Source organism: Neolamprologus brichardi, chromosome 20 (genome assembly GCF_056152115.1).
Source record: "Neolamprologus brichardi isolate AB-2024 chromosome 20, ASM5615211v1, whole genome shotgun sequence".
Classification (NCBI taxonomy): Eukaryota; Metazoa; Chordata; class Actinopteri; order Cichliformes; family Cichlidae; genus Neolamprologus; species Neolamprologus brichardi.
The window spans coordinates 26,278,028-26,300,392 of NC_142123.1; the positions used below are offsets into that span (position 1 = coordinate 26,278,028).

The 22,365-nt window shown below is 39.2% G+C and overlaps 1 protein-coding gene across 2 annotated transcripts; it reads right to left on the reverse strand.

The window, feature by feature from the left end:
* Nucleotides 1–1,193: 1,193 nt before the first annotated feature.
* Nucleotides 1,194–22,166, reverse strand: zgc:162200 (protein bicaudal D homolog 2). 2 transcript variants are annotated; one of them, XM_006794167.2, is made up of 10 exons: nt 21,945–22,166; nt 19,594–19,935; nt 17,079–17,291; nt 16,749–16,901; nt 13,243–13,755; nt 11,406–12,272; nt 10,639–10,818; nt 6,966–7,117; nt 5,479–5,818; nt 1,194–3,706 (listed from the first exon to the last, which is right to left on the reverse strand). In XM_006794167.2, exons 2-10 carry the CDS (start codon nt 19,849–19,851, stop codon nt 3,701–3,703), a joined length of 2,682 nt encoding a protein of 893 aa, XP_006794230.1. In that variant the 5' UTR covers nt 19,852–19,935; nt 21,945–22,166; the 3' UTR covers nt 1,194–3,700. The 2 variants fall into 2 exon arrangements, with proteins under 2 accessions (XP_006794230.1, XP_087690598.1); XM_087834472.1 differs by lacking the exon at nt 1,194–3,706 and having other exon boundaries at nt 4,272–5,818.
* Between the last annotated feature and the right edge of the window lie 199 nt (nt 22,167–22,365).

Consider the following 22,365-nt stretch of genomic DNA (forward strand, 5'->3'; position numbering starts at 1 on the left):
CAAACCACTAGATAATCAAACCTATAGAAAAATAGCTACAATAGCTGTGGGTGAGAGATATTAAGTTAAATGTGTACAATTTAATTCTTTGCTTTAGTTTTAATATAATTTATGTACTATTGTGTTTTTTAATTACTCTTTTCTTGAAGATGACTTTTACTCTAATATCTTGCTATTTTTATTAGTTTGTGTTTTTATGAAGTTGGTGTGTTTGTACTGTGAAGTGGAGTTTCTCAACAAACTGCAGAAAAAATCTGCACAAAAGAATCATGTCCAGACCAATCCCACCACCCCCTTCTTTCTGACATTAGTCAAACTAGCCAGAAGAGCTTCATGACTCTATGACCAAACTTTATTGCGCAGCATGCTGCATTATTCAGCTGTCTAGGCTTAGATTTTCAAATGAGAACTTACTGGGAATACCACCTACAAAACCACAAAAATTAACCACAAACCAATATCCTGCTGTATTTGCAATGTAATAAACTGACAGGATATACGTGCATGCAGGCATGTGAAAAGGAACACTTTTACAAGACTATGGAAAGTCCTGTGAAAAGCTATGTGGGGCATGCTCCTGTTTCCATAGGAATTGAAAGACTTGAATTCAAAGAAAGAATTGAAAACAGCTGCAAGGCACTGTTAATGAGATACACACAATTAATCACCAAGTGTGACCATCTCTATAAAAGCAGAAGTTATGGCAGTTTGCAGGACTGAGCATTACACAGATCATCAGACTGTGCACTTCCCAGAGAAACTGCAAAAAAAAAAACAAACCCCAAGAGCAACAGCTTTGACTCTACAGAGTGTTAGCAATGACTTACTGCATGACAGCTTAATTAGGGAAAGACTGAACAGGTATGACTTGTTTGGAAGGACAGCCAAAAGAAAGCATCTTCTCTCTAATTAGAACAAAGCAGTATGGTTTAGGTTTGTAAAGCTACATCTGAAAAAACAAGACTTCTGGAGCAATCTACTGTAGATGGATACCAAAATGGAGACATTTGCCCACAATGCCCAGCATCACATATCAGCACCATGACATGGTAGTGTCAATTCATAATTCAACTACAAACTATTGAATTATGGGGTGTACTTCGTTTTTCACAGGACTGCACAGACTCCTTTCCCCCATAAGTGTAGTATAAGAAAAATACAAAAGTCACTCAATCAAAACCATGAGCACTATACGGTGTTGGCTTGTTTTTATTCTTCATGACAAAAGTGGATAGAAGGTCAATGAAAGGTCAACTTTGCATACACATAAAAAGTTGAGGACCTCAAATGTGTTATGTGGAGTGTGTGCTTGTCAACAATTTACACAGAATGCCGACCACATAAATACAGTTAAAATATTATACAAGAGTGGCAATTAAATTATACACACATCTGCACAGAGTGACTTAAATCAATTTACAACCTTCAGTGTGAAAATGACATTATGTTAAAGTATTTTCACTTTTTAGCCAGAGTGTGTGGACATAACTTCAATAAATAAATGGAGGAGCTACCCCGGCAGTCTACAATCTTTGATACACTAGGTCCAAATGTATTCAGAATATTAAAAGAAAGTTCAGTAGTTGTAACAGTTGTCTGAAATATTAATCAGCTTGATTCATTTAAGTTATTACTTAATTCTTAATGAGGTAACATGATTAATAAATACAAGGCATGCTAGCTAAAAAGTGAAAATACTTAACCAAAATGAGATATCACTTTTTTCAGTGCTAACCCTGCTCAGTGAGTTTATTTAAAATAATTAAAACATTAAAAAAATACAACTACAGTGTTGAACTTTAGCCTCCATTTAGAAAATGTGATACTTTCTGAAACAGCAGACAAGACCAAAATCAAGGCACAAAAAAACCAAAACAAAACAAAACACCAGCTAACCAAAAATAAAACCCCATCAGCAGGATGCGGCTTCTTCTAGTAAATTAGTAAGAGGGAAGTTGAGCTTTAGTAAGTGTCAACATTTTCTAGTATTAATTTCTGTTTTCAAACAGCTTTTCCCAAATGCGATTGAAAGGACCACGATTGGTCGCGTTAAGTCAGTTTAATACATTGTAAGTTGCCTTCAGTGAAAAAAAGGTGAGGTTACAGTGCCAATGTCAACCTGTGCAATGCTGTCTTCAAGTCAAAGTCCATACATCATACTGCTCTTTAAGCAGTCCCTTTAGAGGTATCAAGTGACACATGTACATTTACATGCTATTCTTCATTGCAATCCTTTAGCAAAGCAGTGTCATGTCTGAGTTCCCACACACTTTAAATGAAGCGGCTTTTTCAGATTTATTTATTCTTGATTCTAAGCCATAATGTGCAAATAGATGCAAACTTCAATGTAATGCTTTTTAAATGATTGGGTATCAGTATTTATTTCTACTTTCTATAAGCAGAACCCCAGCAATACCTGGTATTAGCATTTCAAACTGAAAACAACACATGCTGTAGAGAAGCAGCCTGCTTGCTGTGGATGATGCTAGGTTATTACTATTCATTTATTTTGGTGGCACAAAAAGCATGATGACATTATGTTATGAAATACAAAACATGAATATTGTAGCTGTTCAAAGGAGCAAAGAGAAAGCAGATATCGAATGGGAAATGTTGTCACAGTAATGAAGAGAAATGACAATGGAGGATTTTACTAAAAGGTTTAGGGGAAACCAGGCCACTTTGTTCTAATGATGTAAGACAGTGACTTCCAAAATCTTCTTATATTAAGAGATGCAAATAGCTGTTGTAAAATAGCTGCAGCCAGCCATTGGTAATGGAAAATGAGGCTAGGTTTCAAAGCCCAAAGCCTAAAACAGTAGATTGTATAGAGGCACTGTCCTGACTTGGTCTGCATAGTTTGCAAAGATGCACATTACAGATTTCCCAAATCATGCATCTCACCACTCAGTGTCTGAACTGAGGTGATGAATGTATGGCTGATATTTTCCATATGAAATGTCATGTTTACTGACCTCTCTTTAAAGGGTGTGCCTGAAATCTAAGAACCAGAAATGGCGTAATAGAAAGAGCATGTAACTGCACCACCAGTAAAAGGAAGAATCTCAAGACAACAATAAGCTCTACTTTTAAGGTAAGACTATTGGTAAGGCTGCAGTGTTCTATAAAAAACTACCTGGGAGAGCTACCACAGATCATCTAATGGTTTACCAACACTAAAAGACGCCAGATGGGCCTGACCATCAAGCCAGACTAAAGGCAAGAATGTAAGACATAGAGCCTTCAGAGAACAGATCATAGCCTTGAATCAAAGTCTGAGGACAGTAAATATTGTACAAGGAGAGTCTCTGAAATAAATACTGCCAATGGTTCAGCACAACACAAAGCCTTGAACAGGACCAGATGGAAGTTGGAACCACTTTGGACAAGACAGGTTATGACTTCACAAAGAAATGAGCAGCACATTTGTCTCTTCATCCTTCTTCGGGCTGCATGCAGGCTTCTCCACTCCAAGCAGAGAAGACCAAAAGGGTGGGATGAGAGCTTTTTTTTGTTTTGTTTTTTTTAAATACTTTTTTTTCCCCCAGTCCACGGTTCTGGTAGGTAGAGTGGGGAATGTAGCATCATATCTGGGATGGACAGGATGTCTCAGGTCAGGGAAGGAGGAGGGAGCCAAGGAGTCAACATGAAGACAGGTCCTTATGGAGAAGAAGGGTTTTGGAGTAATGGGAGGAGTGTTTCAGCGCTACAAAGACAAGGTGAGACAGAGACAAAAAGGAAAAAAAAATATTTAGTTTGACTTAAGAACTTTAAAAAGTTTAGTGGAAAATGGTAAGGGTAAATTATAAGGATAAACAGATCAATACAACATAGAGCACAAAAGGTTAGCAATTTAGGGGTGATCAGTTAAAATAAGCAAAAATCTTAACCAAACTAAACACTAACCCTAAACTAAAGCTGTGCAAAAACAAGATTGTTCAAGATAAAAGCAAGCAATGAGAAGGTATTTGATCAAAGTTGTTTGTTTGTTTGTTTGGTCTGTTATGCAAACAGCATAACAATTCACATGTTAGGAAATATGAAGATGGAGTCTTGGCGCTGGAAGTACGCTTTCAATTTTGGAAAAGCCTTTTTAAAAACTGCTAACGTTGAAGCATGTGTTCTTTCAGTGCCCTCTAGTTCATTGATATCAATGATAGTTTATTAGTCTCTTATTTAAAACTTGTTATAGAGAAACACTATATGGACAAAAGAACTGGGCCCTGCACACACTGGACCTACAGGAGCTGCTCTGTAATGGAAACCATTGGCATGATTATCCCAGTACACAGTTATTTTGCCGAGGTTAATGCCAGAGGAGGTTTGGAGCTCGTCAGTTACTGCGTCAACAGAGCATTGGTGACTTTTGTATGCTGTGTTGCTCAGCACTCAGTGAGACCACCTTTACATGGTCAGCCACTTTGTGACTGAGTTGCTTTGGTTCCCAAAAACTTCCACTTTGCAAAAATACCACTTACAGCTAATTGTGGAATATTTAGGAGAAAAGAAATTTCATGAACTCACTTGTTCCAACAGTAGCAACTCATCACAGTTTCTCAAATGTTTGAAAAGGCAGACTGCATGGCTGGGCTGTAATTTACACTCCTGTGGCAATGGGACTGAAAAAACCTGAATTTAGTGTGGTCCAATACTTTTACCAATATAGTGTGTAAACCAGTTCGATAGCTTAGATCTGCTGGCTAATTTACGTTTATTTTTTTATTGTCTCCTTGATGATTTAGAGTGTGAGCTCCGAGCCCTAGAAGATGTAGCTTTATTACCAGAGCTCTTACTGGCATTAGTGTGCAATTCCTCTGTGTTTCTACTTGTAGATGTAAATGATCTTTGTCTAGACTCTCTACAGATTCCAGTCATCCTGGTTCTACTTGCTGAATTGTTAACAGAGTGTGATGTGACTGCCTGGGCCCTTGACGGACTTGAATTGAACTGTGCAGAGTCTGACAGATACGTGTTATGGCATGCTGCTGCTGCTTGTACAGAATTAGACCTGCGACCTGACTGCTTTCTCCTCACAGAAACATCTGATTTAGGGTTTAGATCATGATTTTGTTGGCTTTCACCCCATGCTTCACTGGTGTTAGCATACACACACACCATTTTAGAAGAGGTTAGTTTATCTATAGAAGAAGAAAACAAAGAAGACTTCAGTCTGGCAGAAGAGGCAGGTACAACACGAGTTGTGATGAAAGTGTCCTGACGTAAAGGGACAGAAGCTCTCCGGACTGATGCTGCCTTTTTTGATTCACTCACATACATTTTAGAGCTTAAATCACTGTTCACAGAACTGGTGGAGCCTTTATAGGTCAGGGAAAAACCACGATTCAACTCTGTGTTACAAACATCACTGACACTATGACTTCTAATAAAGGTGGCATCTCTTTGGAGACCCTTGCTTCCGCGTGAGCGGCTGCTGGTTTGGCTGGAGTTGTCAGGATAAAGAGAAAGAGGGGTTCTTACAGGGCTTGTGTGGAGGCTTCTAGTTAGAGATCGCAGGTGGTGAGTAGCAGGAACGGGGCTAGACCGTGGACTGCTCCTCAATGGAGGCCGGGCGGGACTGCTTCTGGGGCTCCGAGGGGCACGGCCTGACTTGGTAGCAAGCTCTTTGGCCCGAGAGCGACGGGGGCTGCTGTTTAAGCTGTGTGGAGACATAGGGGCCTCCAGGTCCTCCAAACGTTGAGTAAGAGCCAGCTTCTGCTGGATGGCCATACGCAGAAGAGAATTCAGTGTCTTCTTCTCATCCTCAGCAGCAGCTAGCTGCCTCTGCATCTCATCCAGCTGGGTCACATACTGATCACACCTGAGAGATGCAACATGCAGCAAGAAATAAAGCCAGAGGCATAGAAATACATGCTTAACACGACTTATAGTGTGTTAAATGCAAACATCAAACACCAGCAGGGATTGCAACTGAAGATTATTGTTATTATTGGTTAATTTTACAGGCTAACAAATCATTAAAAATATCACAAGCTATCACAAGTTACAAAAGCAAAAATCTTTTCCCACGGATTATTTTTTGTAGTTAAAATAAATAAATTAACATTGATATCAAACTGAGATAAATAATGTTGGAAAAGCTTCAATTCATTCATTCACTGGCAACTGGGAACGATGCTAACTGGAAAATGTAAGTAAATAGTAAAAGTATGTTTAAAATGAGTAATACACCCTTATTTTCATATACTGTAGAGATGCACTCATACTAGCTATCCACATGATGGCTCCACTGAACCTGATTCTAAGCAAATATCTTTTTATAAAGCTGTAATCTCTATCCTATTGGAACAGACAGTAGCAGCCCTTCATTACTGGCTCTTCTTCAATCCTTCTTAGGGATAACAACTGTCTGGAAAGGGCCTAGACGGTCTAATACATGGCCAAGAACCTTCTCAGGGCACTTTGGCAACACATAACACAATCACTAAAAACAGAAAATAATAATTAGTGCACTAATACAAATCCCAAATAAAAACACCGCAAAGAAGAGGTTAGTGAGTCAAGTGTTATGATCTGTATGTTTAACTCTTAACATCTTCCCCTTGATAGCATGGTGGTGTTTATAGTCAAACCCAAGTCCTACAAACGTTAAAAGTCTTTCTTAAAGGTGACCTTGCTTGATCAACACCACCCCCCCACCCCGCCCCATTAGCACAGGATAAAGCATGTGGTTTGTAATCTTCACGTGAACTAGTGGATTGTCCATAGGCGTAATAAGCATGGTAAGCTCATTACACGAGTGAAAGCAAAAGCTGTACCTCAGCAAGAGCACAACTAATAAGCCTTAAAACCACTAGTACAGAGCCAAATACAATCCAGTTTTAAGACATTTTAAAGCAGTTTTTTAAATGTTTTAAAAAACTTTATTAAATATATGATTGTGTTATATTTGTCCTCCCTGAGTCAGTAATGTGTTTTGCTTCAAATCACATGAAATGAAAGCTTACCGGCTGGCGAACATGACTCGAAGAGAAGAGAAGGTGGCAGCGTCCTCCTTCAGGGCTTTGAGCTCATTTCGGAGCTTCATCATGGTCTCTGACACCATACTCTTCTCCGTCTCATACTTTGTTTTCAAATTGGATAAGGCCAACTCTGCAGTCTGCAATAACAAAAATATCATTTACTATCAAAATGGGGTTTTAAAAGCATGTTATGATCTGTTGCTGGTATGAAAACACATTATTTAAAATTATGCACTTCTTTTAAAACTAGGAATTCTCTGGAGACACTTGCATGCGATAATAAATGCCGGCCAAGAATTTAGGGTCAAATTCCTTAGATTTGAGTAGCTTCAGTGACAGCTCAACTGTTCCTGTCCTATGTGATTACCAAATTTCCTGTTAAACAGCAATCTCGGTCAGAGTTTTAAAGATCAATGAAAAGAAAAATCACTATTATGAAGAAGGCACAAAATCAATAATATGACTCTATAGTTTAAACACGCTGTATCTTAAGCAAATAGTTTGTTCTAAATCACGTTTGCCCCACTAATGGGATTGCTTTTTACTTATCTGTTCTCCAAATACAAATATCAGTGTAACAATCTCATGTGGAAATGGTTTGATTACATCAGAGGCACCAGTGGACAGCTAATGTCAACAGACTTGAGAAGGAAAACTATTATCAGTGACCACTGGCCCATCAAACAGATTACCTTAAGTGTGCGCATGTGTGTATACAGGACTGACAGTTCAGGTAATGACAGAAACAGGTCATGCAATGCTGAACATAGCACAAAGGGAAGAGGGAAAGAGAGTTCAACCTCTCCTCTGATGTGCTATGTCACATCAGAGGAGAGGCTGATGTACTCAAGGTGGACAATCATGTGGGTCCAGGGGACTGTCTAGACAAGACATTGATGAGGCAGGTCACCCATACTGCTTATGTGAGATTATGCATGGATAATACTCCTGCAAAGTGAGTTATATAACAAGCACGTTTGGCGTCTCCAGTTGGACTGGTCAGTGCTTTCAGCAACATGCTCTCTCACTTGACCTAATTCTCAGTGAGCAGACAATTTTCTGAAGTACTTTTAAATGGGGAAATGCACAACATCAATATAGTTACAGGATTATTTTATTATTGTTGGCTGTATCTGTGAGTAGCAATTGTTTTTCCAACTTTTTTACTTACTCAACCTAACGGGAAGTGCTATGTCAAACTTTTTTTAATGTTATGTTTGCTTTAAATTTACTTGGAGTTGGCACCAAAGTAACAGACAAAAGTAAAAGCAATAGTTAGTGCGGCTGTGTGTTATTATAAACGAGGATAAAAAAATACTGCGCATGAACTTTGCAAAAAGCAGCTTGCACATCAAAGCTCAGCAATCAACTCAACACTGAAATCTTTTCACAGCAAACTTTTACTTTAAGTGTCATGTTTACTGTCACCAGCAACTTCGAAGTTGCTGGTGACAGTAAACACAAAACCAGCAGCTTTGTCATAATAAGAAAACTGTGTGTTAGAATGAATTTATTTTGCATAATCAATGATAGCAGCAATATTTGTCTGAGTGCTTATTGATACTTAAGTGATGGTGTGTCTGGTACTGTTACTGGGATTTACCGCCAGTCTCCAGTACCAATCCCTGCTTATTATAATAAGGCTAAGCAAAATGCACTCAGTGGACTGTGGCCAGTTTTAGTTAATCTGAGGATTTCAGATTAACAATTTCACTCAAGATTTTCATTGGTTGACTAGAGGCCTATTAAGGGTTCCAACATACTTGTATGGTGATCCTACACATAACGTATTATTGTATTCCAGTTGAAGTCAGAAATCTGAATTCCTGAGTTCCCAGTCACAATTTTTCAAAGTCTGAGCATCCCCACCAAGCTTGACTGAACAATCCAAGATGACGGCAATAAATGTAAAGTTAAAAGGTAAAATTGTATAACTTGCAATTTGTTCTGTCACTGCTGTGTATTTACGACTTGCTAATGAAGCCATATGCATAGCTCTGACACAGCACAGCGCAAAGAAAAAAAAAAAAAGGTTAGTGATGCATGAATGACTCGATCTTGCTAAAAAGCAAAAAAAATTCAGCAAAGCAATGAGAAACCGAGTATTACTGGAACACACTTGACTAAGGAGTTACGTCATCCCCAGCTTTGACGTCTGACTCCTGAGATAAACAGAACACAGCATTAGGACAGCTGTGCAGACCAAGGCCTACATGTCGTAACTCTTTACTGTCACCAGGGGGCAGTGTCAGAAACAACTAAGTGAATTTATAAAATATAAAGAGTTGAAGCAAAACAAAGTGTTAAAAACAAACAAACAAACAAAAAGTGTCCACTGCAGCCACCCTCTCTGATTCTTGTGCTGAATTTGTTGATCACTAATTTTTTGTCCTCTCACACTTCTCTTACTTGTGGCGAAAGCAACTCTCAGACAAATAACTAACTGTACCATAAATTAACCCTAACAAGAGATGACAACTCTTTTATCTTATAACTTATATCTAACACAGACTAATGGTTAAATATTAGCAAAGGCAAGGTTAATTTTCAGACAATCTGTGTAAACCAAGGTAGCTATTCTCAAAATTATGTTCATATAACAAAACAAAAACAAAAAACAATGAAGCCTGCCTTCTATGAGTGAAAGTGGGAAAGTATAGAAAAGCTTGATTTTAATGTCAAGCAGCAAAACTACAAACACTGACCTTAGACACAAAAGAATTAAAGATCAAATGACATTAGTTGGCCTCAATTCTAAACAAGGCTCATTCCAAGAGACCTTTAAGCCCTTTTTCCTTTAGTACTTACTTGGATTGGCTCAACTTGGCTTGATTCGTTTTCATTACAATCGAGTACCACCTAATATGTGTAGGGTCATTATAGCAACATAGCCATGTCCTGTGATGCCACTGACTAACAAATTGGTGGCATGTAGTCTGTTGACGTCACATTTTAGAAATGACTCGGATTGCTTGGAACCCCAGCCAAGTAGATAGTAAAAAAAAGTCCCTGGAAACACTTACTATGACCTAATGGAAAACCCTAAAAATTGCATCAAGCCGTGACAATCAACCCGAATAGGTACTAATTGATAGGGGCCATTACTTATTCATAAATGGGACATACGACTTGTTTCGGACAGTGAATGAGCTACGGTGTGTATCAAGGTGCATTACAGGTGAGGTTAGTATAACTGTCAGTGGTGACAATCATGCTAAATGAGTTTTTCCTCTGTTAAAAAAATAAATTATTTAAATTATTTTTTTTAACATGTATCACCAACCTGACATACACAGGGAGGATGAGATGAAGGCAAAAAAAAGAAAGAAAATGCTTATACAAATGGCATTTGTGTAGATTTAAAGAGAAATAGTATTTCAATATTTGGCATGGTGTTTGTAAAAACACGTTTGTCAGAGTAACAGTGGTAAGTGTGGAAGTTATGTCAATGCTGTACATGAGAATAAACATGACTGGTGACATAACACCATCTACACATATATGAATGGGGCAGTAATTGTAAAGACTGTAGCAAAGGGCTGGTGCCAAACAGCCGATACACTCACAACTTCAGCTCCTTCTGAACTAACACAATACTTCCCTACACTGAAGATAAAGACAACCATTACAACACAGATACTTGCTTACTGTGACCTACCTGTTTGTTAGCCTTGAGAACAGTCCTGAGGGTAGCAATCTGTTCTCTCTTGGTACTCAGAAGAGACTTGAGTTTTAACACTTCCTCCAAGAGGTTTTCATTGTCCCGCTCTGCCTCTCCACTGCTGCTAAGCCCTGAGTAGGGCACTGCACCCCTCTGACGACAAAGGTCCACTGCCACCTGAGAGAACAGAGACAGATATTTATAAAGGTTAGCACAGTTAGTCTGGCAAATAACATTTCTTATATAACGGGAACAACATTTTGATTAAAAAAAAAAAAATCTTTATCACAAAATGATCACATTTCTTAACAATAACACTGAAGTGGCAGGAATAAATCTTCAAACATGTAAAAGAGGATTTATTTTTTGTTTGAGAATATGCACTTCTCTAGTTAATAAACTTGTTACCACCCTGTCTTTTCTTTCGGTGTAAAGGAGGTTACAGTTCTACTCTGACCCCTGATAAGCCGCTACATTCAAGGCCACGCACACACGTGTCACTGTAGCCCATGCCAGGCACTGGATTTGTGCAGACATGGGAGCAACTGAACTCTGTTAACAGGCTGAGCAGATTATTAGGTTCAGTGAAACATTTGTAAAGGAGTTAAGGATTTTACCCAGAATAAAAGTTTGTTTTTTAGCATTAGGGTTACAGCAAAAAAGTTTGAGAATTTGCACTGGTTACAAGTTTTAGTTCACAAAGAACTAAGTAGTGTTGGAGTACTACATTAATAAATGTCACAAGAACTACACTTTTGTCTTACCCGAAGATGTTTTATCTGGCAACGGATGACTGCTACTAAGTTGCGAACATTGGAAGGGTCCCTGAAATCTAGGGTGGGGGATCCAGGGCAAGTAGGAGAGTCTCCACTGGTTACAGCACTGTCAACTTCTCCCATAAACTGCAACGCTGCAGCTTTTGAAATGAACATGTCATTGGCTCGAGTCTTCTTTTGGACGCTGTGCTGGGAATAGAGGTGTGATCTTCTGGCGCTGCCTCCTGACCTGGCACCATCACGATAATAGTCCAGGGTGACCCGTTTGGGAGTTAGGTTGTTGCATACACAGATGTGGTGATACAGGTTGGACAGCTCCTCAGAGAAGGCCAGCAGCTCTTCCTGAGCAACACTTAAGTGCCCTTCAGAATCACTTGCTACTTTCCGTGTTGCTCCAATCTCCTTCTCCAGCTCACTGATGCGCTCTTGATCTTGCTTGCTGGACTTGATACACTGACGGATTTTGTCAGCCAGCTCCTGGGCCTCAGCCCTCCAACGCTCCTTCTCTTGCTTGTATCTCTGCTCCAGGGTGTTATAACGTGTTCCTGCCTGAGACAGTTCATCTCGCAGCTTTAGAAGCTCTTCGCTAGCCGTGCGCATACGCGCTTCCAACACCTCCTTGCTCTTGGTGTCTACCTCATAGTCAAATACAGCATTGCCACCATCTTTGTCTGTCTCATTATCTCCTTTGTCATCCACCTCTTGGCTTTGTTGTCGACTACTCTGCACAGCTTCCAGCTGCTGGGTGAGAGAGCCAACCTTGTCTTCTTGCTGACTGAGTGCCTGTCTGGACATTACCAGCTGCATCTGCAGTTCCTCCACCTTGCTAGTCAGGCTGGACTTCTCTCGCTCTGCCTGGATGTACACACAAACATAACATGAGAAGTTTGTAATTATCAACATCAGTTCACAGAACAAGAACAATACTGAATGTTGATTAATTTCAAAACAAAAAGGGAGGTTATACATGTCTGTGACACACATTTCTCCCCCACCACCTTTACTCATTATAAATTTTTAATGTCAAATAGCGACATCTGTTCAGTAGGAACTTTCAAACCCAGCCTCTTGATTTAAGTGCACCATGAATAATATATTTACATTACATAGAGAGCAATGACAGCTCAAGACATTCTTCATTTTCTGAAGTACCCTTTGGTTTATGAAGCTTTATCAGGTGGGAGCTGGAGAAAGTGCTTGATGGAATACACAATATATATTAATGCTCCTCCTCCATCACAAAACGGATGTGGTCTAGAGCAGGAAGTGGCAGACAGCCCTGCTAACAGCTTAGCACACAGACTAAATTGTATATCCTCCTTACTTAGCACAAAAAAGGTGGTTGCACTTAAAGATAACCAAGCTAGATAACAGCTTTCTATTTTACATATCTACAGTAAATTAACTGTCTAAACCTTTTAAAGGCTTTTAAATTCATATATAAAAGGTCATAAGAAAGCAACATAGCAACAATGCTTAAGTAATTATCAACTTATTGTGTGTTATTTTTCTTAACTCTGTTAAGACTATTAATGGGCACCCAAGCATCTGAGAAACAATGATACCCTAAACCCTATTTCTACTTTTAGTGATATTTGAAACTGACTGTGATGGCTATAGTATTACCACACTAAACTAATGACACTTCTATACCCAAACGTTTGCAAATTCTCGTTACCTCTGTACACAATCCATAAAACGACTTCATTCTCTTAATAACATGTAGGATTGGAGTTGCTTTTTTAGTTCCTTTTAATCATTTGTCCTCGGTGGGATACCACAAAGAAGCATTTGAAAAAAAGGTAAGTGTTTTTCTGTTGCTCACCTGTAGGAGCTGCTGCTTTAGTTTCTGACTGTCTGAAAAGTGTAGCTCACTCAGCAGGTCTGCGACCAGTCCAGAAGCAGGAGCACGAAGTACATCACTGTGGCGTGGGGTGGAGTAGCGATGGATGAGGCCGTTACTTTTGGAGCCACCCAAGTGAGGAGGGTTAGCAGAACTGGAAGAAGATCCAGGACCGTTATTAAAACCGCTGTCCTGATTCTCATCCCCATCCTCCCCTTCACCCTCTCCACCCTGGCCCTCTTCCTGGCTGTCATCCAGCTGCTCCAAATGGAGCTCCAGGTTCCCCACAGAATCAAAGGGGTTAAGGGTCAAGGCAGAGAGTTCCCGCCGCAAACTGTTTTTCTGCTCCCTTTCCTCCTTCAGTGCTTCAAGGGCCTCATCCAGCTGCCTCTCTGCAATCTCCCTCAGTCTTCCAGCTTCCTCCATCTGTCCTCGCAGTTCCTCCTGCTCCTCGTTCTTTTGGGTCAGCTCCAGCTTAATTGATTCAAACTCAACCTGAAATAAGATTAGAAGCAGGACAAGAAGACTTTCTTTGTTACTTTATTCGGCTCATTTAGAATGAATGTAAATTGTATCCCTAACATGCAAATACACTTATCACTGCATTTAGCAAAGTTACACTCACAACCAGACAGCTTCAGTAGGCAAATGAAAACTACGCTGTTTGACTTCATAGTCACCCAAACCAATAATTTTATTATTGATATAGCATAAATGAACAGTCAAAATAAGGTGGATAAAAATGTATCCATTTAGGAATTCTAATAACAATGTTTGCTGGGCTCTTGCTAGAAACACAGTAGCTTTTAGAAGCCTAACTTAAGCTTTACATAAAAGACACATAAAATAATACATGCTTCTTATAAATAGCTATAATATAATATTAAAATTGTCCTTCTATGATTCACAGGCTAAAGATCAGTTAGGGTACGTGTGTTAACATCAAAGGGCCAAATCTGTACAGTCATGGACAATTTTTAGTCTGGCCTGGATATCATTTTAAGTTATTGAGAAATTCTGGTCTGCCAGGCTGTAGCTGTGGTCTTTGCAGGTTAAAAGCTTGCTAACACAGAATGCAACAAAATGAAAGAAAAAAGGAAAGTTTATACTGAGGGCAGACAATTTCAACCAAAGCAAGAAACTGGACAGCTTATGCTTTTACCAAGTGTAAAGAAAGGCCAGTGTATCTTTCTCAAGAGACATTTTATGTTTTCAAAAAACACAATTTGCAGCATTGCACTAATGTTTGAATTAAAATGAATTATTAAAATCCAAGCTAACACTAGTTCTCAAGTTCAGGCTGTTAAAAAAGGTACTTATTTGGCTATATGGTAGCTTACTACAATAGTAAGACTAATAATTGGCTAGCTTTTATGTGGACCACATTATGTGTGAAAAGGCCAAATGGACTCAAAGCATGTCCATATGTCCCTTCATGTGATTCTCATTTTCCAGTGTGTCCCTTAAATGAAAATGAATGTGGTTTCATTTCAAAATTATATTGCAGCTAGAATTAGGGGGGCTTGGGAGCGGGAGTTAGGAGTAATTTTTTCGGATCAGCAATGGGAGAAAGCAGTATCCAATGTCCGTTATAGTACGTCCTGTGCCAGGTTACAACTTATCCAGTTCAAGGTGTTGTACAGGGTTTACTATTCAAAGTCTCGTCTGTCTGAGATTTACCCACAAGTAATGGATCAGGGTGAGAGATGTCATGCCACCCATGTGACCTAGGCCATATGTTCTTTCTGTGCCCAAGACTCCATGGCTTCTGGAGTCAGTATTCAGTTATTCTTTCCAAGGCTCTTGGGACCCAAATCTGCATGGACCCTTTTCTAGCTGTTTTTGGGCTTCCAGTCAACACTGGTCTAACCGACCCTACACACTTCAAAATATTAGCCTTTACATCACTTTTGGCTAGACGTTGCATCTTACTCCTTTGGAAATCTTCAAAGCCACCTTCAGTTTCTTTTTGGTTTAGAGATGTGATGTCATTTCTTAAATTGCAAAAGATAGGCCTTGTGGCGAAGGGCAAATACAGAGAATTTTATTGTAGCTGGGGCCCCTTCGTAAACTATTGCAAGTCATTAAACGCTCTACCAGCTGATTAATATCATATCCCCCCCCTTTTTTGTGTGTGTGTTTTGGGGTTTGTTGTTTGTGTTTCTTTTGGGTTTCTTCTTAGGTTTTATTTTGTTTGTTTGTTTTTTCAATTTTATTTAAGCGTGTGTGTGTGTATTATCGTATCTGTTCATGTAAGAAAAACTAAAAAAATATGTGAGGGGAACAGATTGTATTGTCATTGTAAACTAATGTACACTTGTCTCTCAATAAAAATATGAAAAAAAATTATATTGCAGACAGATAGAGATACAGATGACAAAATATTTTTTTTCAAAGTCAACTCACAGGTCACATACATTTTTCCCAAATTTAGTACTGACAGAGATGTGTATGCACATCAAGCAGACTTGGAATAACTGCTTAATACAACAACCAACATGAAAAGTTTACATATAAGTACAGTTTCTGTGGAGCATTTTCCAAAGATGTGCTTATATTTACAAAATATTCTCACATAGAATTATTAAAACAAAAATATCTAAATTCTCAGAGCACATAATGTCCTCTAGAATGAGAAAAACATAAAAACACAACATCCCAAAATATCTTGAGAAACATGAAATAGTTACACTGAAACATGGTTGCCATGGTGCAACACACAGCTATAATTACACACTTTCAATCACACTGCATTACAAATGTTAAACTGGCTTTGGTATTCGGCTTTCAGTGGAAGCAGGTTTTATGGGAATATACTGTCTAATGAAAAACACAGGTAGTCATGAGATGAATAGCATGTCCTCTGCTGTGGGAGCTGCTTCATTTGGTGAAAAGAGCATCACTATTCACCCGGCAACTAGACTGTCCAGTCTGTTCACCAGCAGCTTTTTTGTTACTCTCCTTTGAAGTTTTGACAACAAACATGTTGTGTGGTATAGTGTATTTTTTACCTTCCTCCTCATGTGTGAAGGTGGAGGAACAAAAACCTTACTGAATTATTTCTCTTCATTTCTCCATACAGTTGGAGATTAGGGTTATTGATAGAGGAGAGAGATGGGCAGAGCAAGCAAGCTCTGGCTTTGGGCATTATCAGGTTTAGCTAAAACCCTCCCAGTTACCCCACCACACTAGTCTACTTCAGGTAATTCAGAAACGTAAGGTAACCTGCTTTTCTGTGTCAACATGCTCTCTGGCCCTAGAAATTCTGACCACTACTGTTTCACACATCCATGTCTCCTCGTCAGCTCCTTCCTGGCCCTTGCCAATTTTTTAAAAAAATGTTTCAAATTTATGCAGCAGATGGGACTCAGGGCATATAGAGTGGAGATGGGGGTTGTTTATTGATTTATTTCATATTCTTTCAATAATAAAATCAATAAATATAATGTTATACAAAAAAGATTGTGTGAAGGAAGGTGACAACTGACCTGGTTTTCCTTGAGCACAGACACCTGCTTTTGCAGAGATATGTTCTCTTCCTCTAGCTCCCCATTGTCTTGCAACTGGCGCAGCTCACGCACTTTATATTCCTTTATTTCATCCCTCAGGTGCCCTTTCTCTGCCTCAAGACACTCACACTCCTGTGAAAGAAAATCCACAGTAAAATCAGTACAAAGCACAGCTTAACATGCTTCACTGTCAATTACATATGATATACAGTTAATTCTAGGCTAGAGAACTAATATTTTCTCTATAGGGATTTAATTTTTATTTGTATTTATCACAAGAAGAGGGAGTACTGAATGAGTACACCATACCTTCTTCAGCTGGGTGGAGAGCCCCCCAAGTCTATCAATCTCTGCGTGGGCATTGCCCAGAGCAAGGCGTGCTTGCTTCAGCTCTGTCTGAACTTCCTCTATGCGCGTTGCCATGGCAGCCTCTTTACTGGCAGTCTCCTGTAGCAGGCTCTCCTCCCGGCACTCCCCATCAGCAGCTGCACGTTTCTGGCTGCTCACAGAATCTGCAAATGCCTTTACACAAACAAAAACTGATAAGGACAGCTCTAAAACACTATTTGACACACTATTGTGTTACACATTGGGGGAAAACAATAGCATTTGACCCATATCATTATAAAGATAAGAAATGTAAACAATGTAAACAAAGAAGAGGAAATTGCACTTCCCTGTCAGTTTTCAGTGGACATTAATCGCCTGAGACCTGACTGCAATGAGGAAATAGCTGATATGGTTCTGTAACGTTGGACCTTAACAGCAATTTCCACATCATTTTTGCAGTTCTGTTTGTCTTGCCAATATTATACTATGACCCTAATAGATTACAGTTATCTAGCAATAACATGCATTTTTTCACAGCATGCCACAAACACAGACCTTGACACACACTATGCACCAATAAGTGCTAATGAAAGAAAGATCACCTAAGGGTTTTAATGAAACAAACAAGCTACTAAACATGCCTAAATGAACACTAATAATATGGTTACATAATGACCAGCACAGGAGTTCAACCCTGCCAAAACCTAAATGGGTAAATAGCCAAAAAAAGGAGGTTTACACTGATTTTAAAAATAGCTGAAATCAGAAACAGTACAGCACTTAAATTTATATGGCATTATAAAGCATCCCAGCTGACCACTTTTACTGTTATTCATACAGATGAATTGATTAATATCAGTAACTACCCGTAAGAAGGATTTTTTTTTTTTCCATTTTTCCCCTTTTAATTTGAACAGGCAGATGGAATAACTGCAAAATCAGAAATCTGCCCACATGACCGGACTTAGTTTTATAGGATTAGTTTCTTACATAAATCAGTATTTAAAAGCCTGTTCCAGTAATACCAAATACCTTTGTGGGTCTATAAGTATTTGTGACAAAATTTACATTAGGAAACACTTGTTAAAACATTCTTAATATGCTAACTATTCTTCAGTTTTCTGTATGGAAACAACACTGCATTAATCAGTTATTTTAGCAGAAATTCAGTGGCAATATGAAAACGGAGTCTAATATAGTTTTTATACCTTTAAAATTGAGATTCAAATGATCTAGTAAATATGGTCAAGTCAGTATTACTGTACAATGGTTATTTACTCACCCCCCCCCCCCCCCCCCCCCAAAAAAAAAAAAAAAAAAACCCACAATGGTGGAAAGTGCATTGTTTATAATATAAAAAGCCTATGCATTATTTCAATGCATCTATGAAAGGCATGGTTTAAACACAATCTGAGCTTTGCTGTATTGGCCTGATCTTTTTATCTTGAATATCCTGCTCTGACCTTATTAAATCCTTAATGCTTTAACATAACGAATCAAAATCAGCCAAATTTAGACATCCAAATTAACATATGTTAATAGCAACATGCTGACTAACTGGATGCAAAAACGTCATAATCAGTTAACACTCTTCTCCTGCCAACATCAAATGACATGTGAGGCAAACCTGACTCAACATGTGATCACAAGACAAGACATTCAAAGTATAATATGCAACTGTAACAGAGCTGTTATTGTTTTATCAGAAAGTGAGAGCTACAAAAAGACAATGACGGGATGAACAGGCAAATTCATGACATAGTCCACTGGCACGTGTAAAAAACCCCTCAACAATGGTATCTTTATAGGACTGCTAGACCGCAAGGCAGCTCCTCAACTATGAAAGATAAAATGAATAAACTTAGAGAGATTGTGCTTATATATAATAGCAGCAATTATGGTGTTGATGGCATTTAAATTATGCCTACCAATAATGTAAACACGTTAAACCTGATAATTATAAAATACAATTTTTGTATGGTGTCCATTGTGTCATGATTTTAATACCCTGCAAAAAATACAAGAGTTCTGTTTATTAGACCATTACTGTGAAAGCTTACAACAGGAAATGCATTTCATTGCACACATTTTATTATATAAACAAAAGATCACACAGCAAGTATGTGATATAGGAAAACTGTACCTGGAAACCAGGGGAATGATGACCTCGAAAGCCTACAAGGTAAATATGGTAAATGGACTGGTGTTTTTGCAGCGCTTTTCCCAATCACACAAGCACTTTTTTCTATGCTTTTCCTATGTAAGTGCTTTCTATCTAACATACACACAGATTCATACTCTGATGAATGCATCAGACAGCGAGTTGGAGTTAGTATCTTGCCCAAGGATATTTGGCATGCAGACTAGAGAAGATGAGGATCGAACCACCAACCTTCCAATTAGTACGTGACCTGCTCTACATCCTGACCTACAGCCACCCCAAATATATAAATAAACAATCTAAAAAAATAACATATGCCTTAGGTGCTCCTACCTCTCTGAGCTGTTGTAGCTCCAGTTTGAGAGATTCATGCTCTTCTTCCAGCTGTGTGTGTTTCATCTTGAGAGCAGCACTTTCCTCCAGCACCACCAGACCGTAGCGGGCTGCCTGTAGCTTTTCCTCTGTGGCCTCTTGAAGCTCGAGAGTCAGCCGCATCACTTCAGCCTTCAAATCCCTGCTCCCCATCTCCGCTTCCGCTTCCTCTTCTCCCTCGGCCACTGCACCTGCTGGGTCTGCACCCGCCTCCAGCATCCTTACTTAGTCTCCTGCTTGTCTGCAAATGTTTTACTGAGACAATTGCCTCCTTCACTCCTCTGCTTTCATTACGCCACACCACTACGGCAAAAGACAAAGAACGTGGTTACATAAAATACTTGGAGATAGAGGTTTTTGCATAAATTGTAGTGTGACACTAATGGAGTAAACTGTAAGGTTTAACTTTGGGATTAGTTTAATGGGATAAAAGTTTTACTAAAGCTTTAAAGACCAGGAGAAAAATCTAAGAGATTAAATTAAGATCTAGTGCTGCAAGGGCTGCATTATCAGCTAGAGTGCGTTCTGATTTTTATTTATTTATTTTTTTGCATGATTGTCACACGTGATGTTTCAGATCATCAGTTTCTAATACTAAGAAAGATAACACAATAAAAATAAAATGCAGTTTGTTAATGCTGATTTCATTTAGTAAGGGAAAAGCTCCTTGCACCTTGCCCAATGTGTAACGTAACAGCCCCTTTTGGTAAATCATATGTATTATTATTAAAATAATAATACATAAAATAATCACTTGAACAGAACATGTCTGACAAAGTGAATTAGGAAAAGAAATCTGGTGAACCTTCCCCCAGGAGTGGTCATGCTACCAAAATTACTCCAAGAGTGCATCAAGAACAACATCAGAAAAACAGCAGGTCTGGGGGGGGGGGGGGGGGGGGGGGAATAAGAAAGAGGCTGGGCAAAACTGGCACCCACAGGAAGGTGCCAGGATAAATAAACCATCACTGACTAAAAAGAACACAATGGTTCATTTTCAATTTGATCGAACCACGAATTCTGCTTACTACCACAAAATTCTGAAGGACACTATCTGACCATTAGTTCATAATAGTCCACTTAAGTATGGGAAGGTTTTTGAGTGGCCAGTCTTAAATCTGATTCAGATGTTTTGGCATAACCTTAAACAGGCCACTCATGCTTGAAAATTACTCATTGTGGCTGAATTAAACAATTTCTGCAAAGAAGAATGACCCAAAATCCCTCCACAATGATGTGAAAGACTCATTGCCAGTTACTGCAAATGCCTGATTGCAGTTCTTGCTGCTAAGTGTGGCACAACCAGTTATTAGGTTTAGGGGGCAATTACTTTTTCACACAGGGACAGATAGGTTTGGATAGCTTTTCATAGCTATTGGTCCTTAATAAGCTAAATCATCATTTAAGAACTCCACTTTATATTTGCTCAGATTTTTTTTTTTTTTTTTTTTGGGGGGGGGGGGGGGGGGGGGGGTCTAATACCAAAATGTGTTTGATCTGAAACATATAAGTCTGACAAATATGCAAAAACATAAATCAAGAAACCGTTTTTCACCGTCTAAGAAATGATTTAGGCCTAAAACAAACAAATTGATTACTGAGGTTTCCTCACATCCCCATAATTAACAACAACAGGCTTAAACTTAAATGCAAGAGGATGCTGATGCTATGAGAGTAGCATCGACCAGTCTTCATCTTTCACACTACGCAAATTACTGCTAAACACTTGAAACAGCTGCTACACGACCAAGGCGCGGAAACAACATATGTTTACTTCGACCGGCCCGGGTGGGGCAGATTCCCACGATTTCCTCGTGTCCTCTTGTCTGACCGAAGATGGAAACACCAGCCCCTGGTCGTCCCGTGCCAAAGGATGTAGCTGCGAGTTAGTCATGAAACAAGCATCTGCTTCCTCTACGCCAAGAAACCGGTTCTCCGTGAACATGGACTAAGAGCTTGCAATTGAGAATATTCGCTATGTTTAAAAGTAAGAGCCTATTAATCAGATAAAACACATATTGACAGTAGTCAAAGACCACAGTGGAGAAACGTGGAAATATGACACAACTAGAGACAGCTAGCAGCACCAGGTTTAATCTAACGCTGATGCAGATAGCGAAACGGACTTTAGCTAGCTAGATAGCTTCTTAGCTTTGCAATTTCACCTTCCTACATAGCCTTAACCGAACGGACGCCAACAGTCTAACCGATTAACTAACTAACGGGGCTTGAACACTGTCGTAACAAGAGCCGGATCCTATCAGGCAAGCTAATTAGCCGGACAGCCATCATTAGCCTACCTACATACTTACCCTATGGCTTTATCCCAAAGATGGCACTCGGTGGCTGCTCGCAAACGTTAGCCTTGCACGTCCAAATGGAGCTGTCTCTCTTAAAAGCAACAGGAAACAACAGCCAAGGGCACCAACAGCGGCGGCAGCAGCAGTTTCCCTTCCTCCCACCAGTTCCTCCACCCGTTTCTCCTCCCGAGGTCGGGTGTCAAACGCGCGCCGAAACCGCCAAGGCACTAGGACCCCCTCTAGCTTAGCAACGAGGCAATACAACCTCACTAAGAACCTTATTTTTTATTATATGGCTAGTTTTGGCCAGTTGTTTCTAACAGGGCGTGTGAGTTAAACATTAAACCCTGAAATTAAAAAAATGTAAATAAATAAATAAATTAATTAATTACTAAAAGAAAAATCAGTGAGTGAATACACTTCCGGTCGTACC

Excerpts from the sequence above, each read along its gene's own strand:
- zgc:162200 (XM_087834472.1), bottom strand. The coding sequence starts at position 19,851 with ATGCTGGAGGCGGGTGCAGACCCAGCAGGTGCAGTGGCCGAGGGAGAA. Across the intron at positions 17,292-19,593 it reads AGCTACAACAGCTCAGAGAG|GCATTTGCAGATTCTGTGAG; the intron begins GTAGGAGCACCT and ends GTTTGTGTAAAG. Across the intron at positions 7,118-10,638 it reads TTCTCAAGGCTAACAAACAG|ACTGCAGAGTTGGCCTTATC; the intron begins GTAGGTCACAGT and ends TTGTTATTGCAG.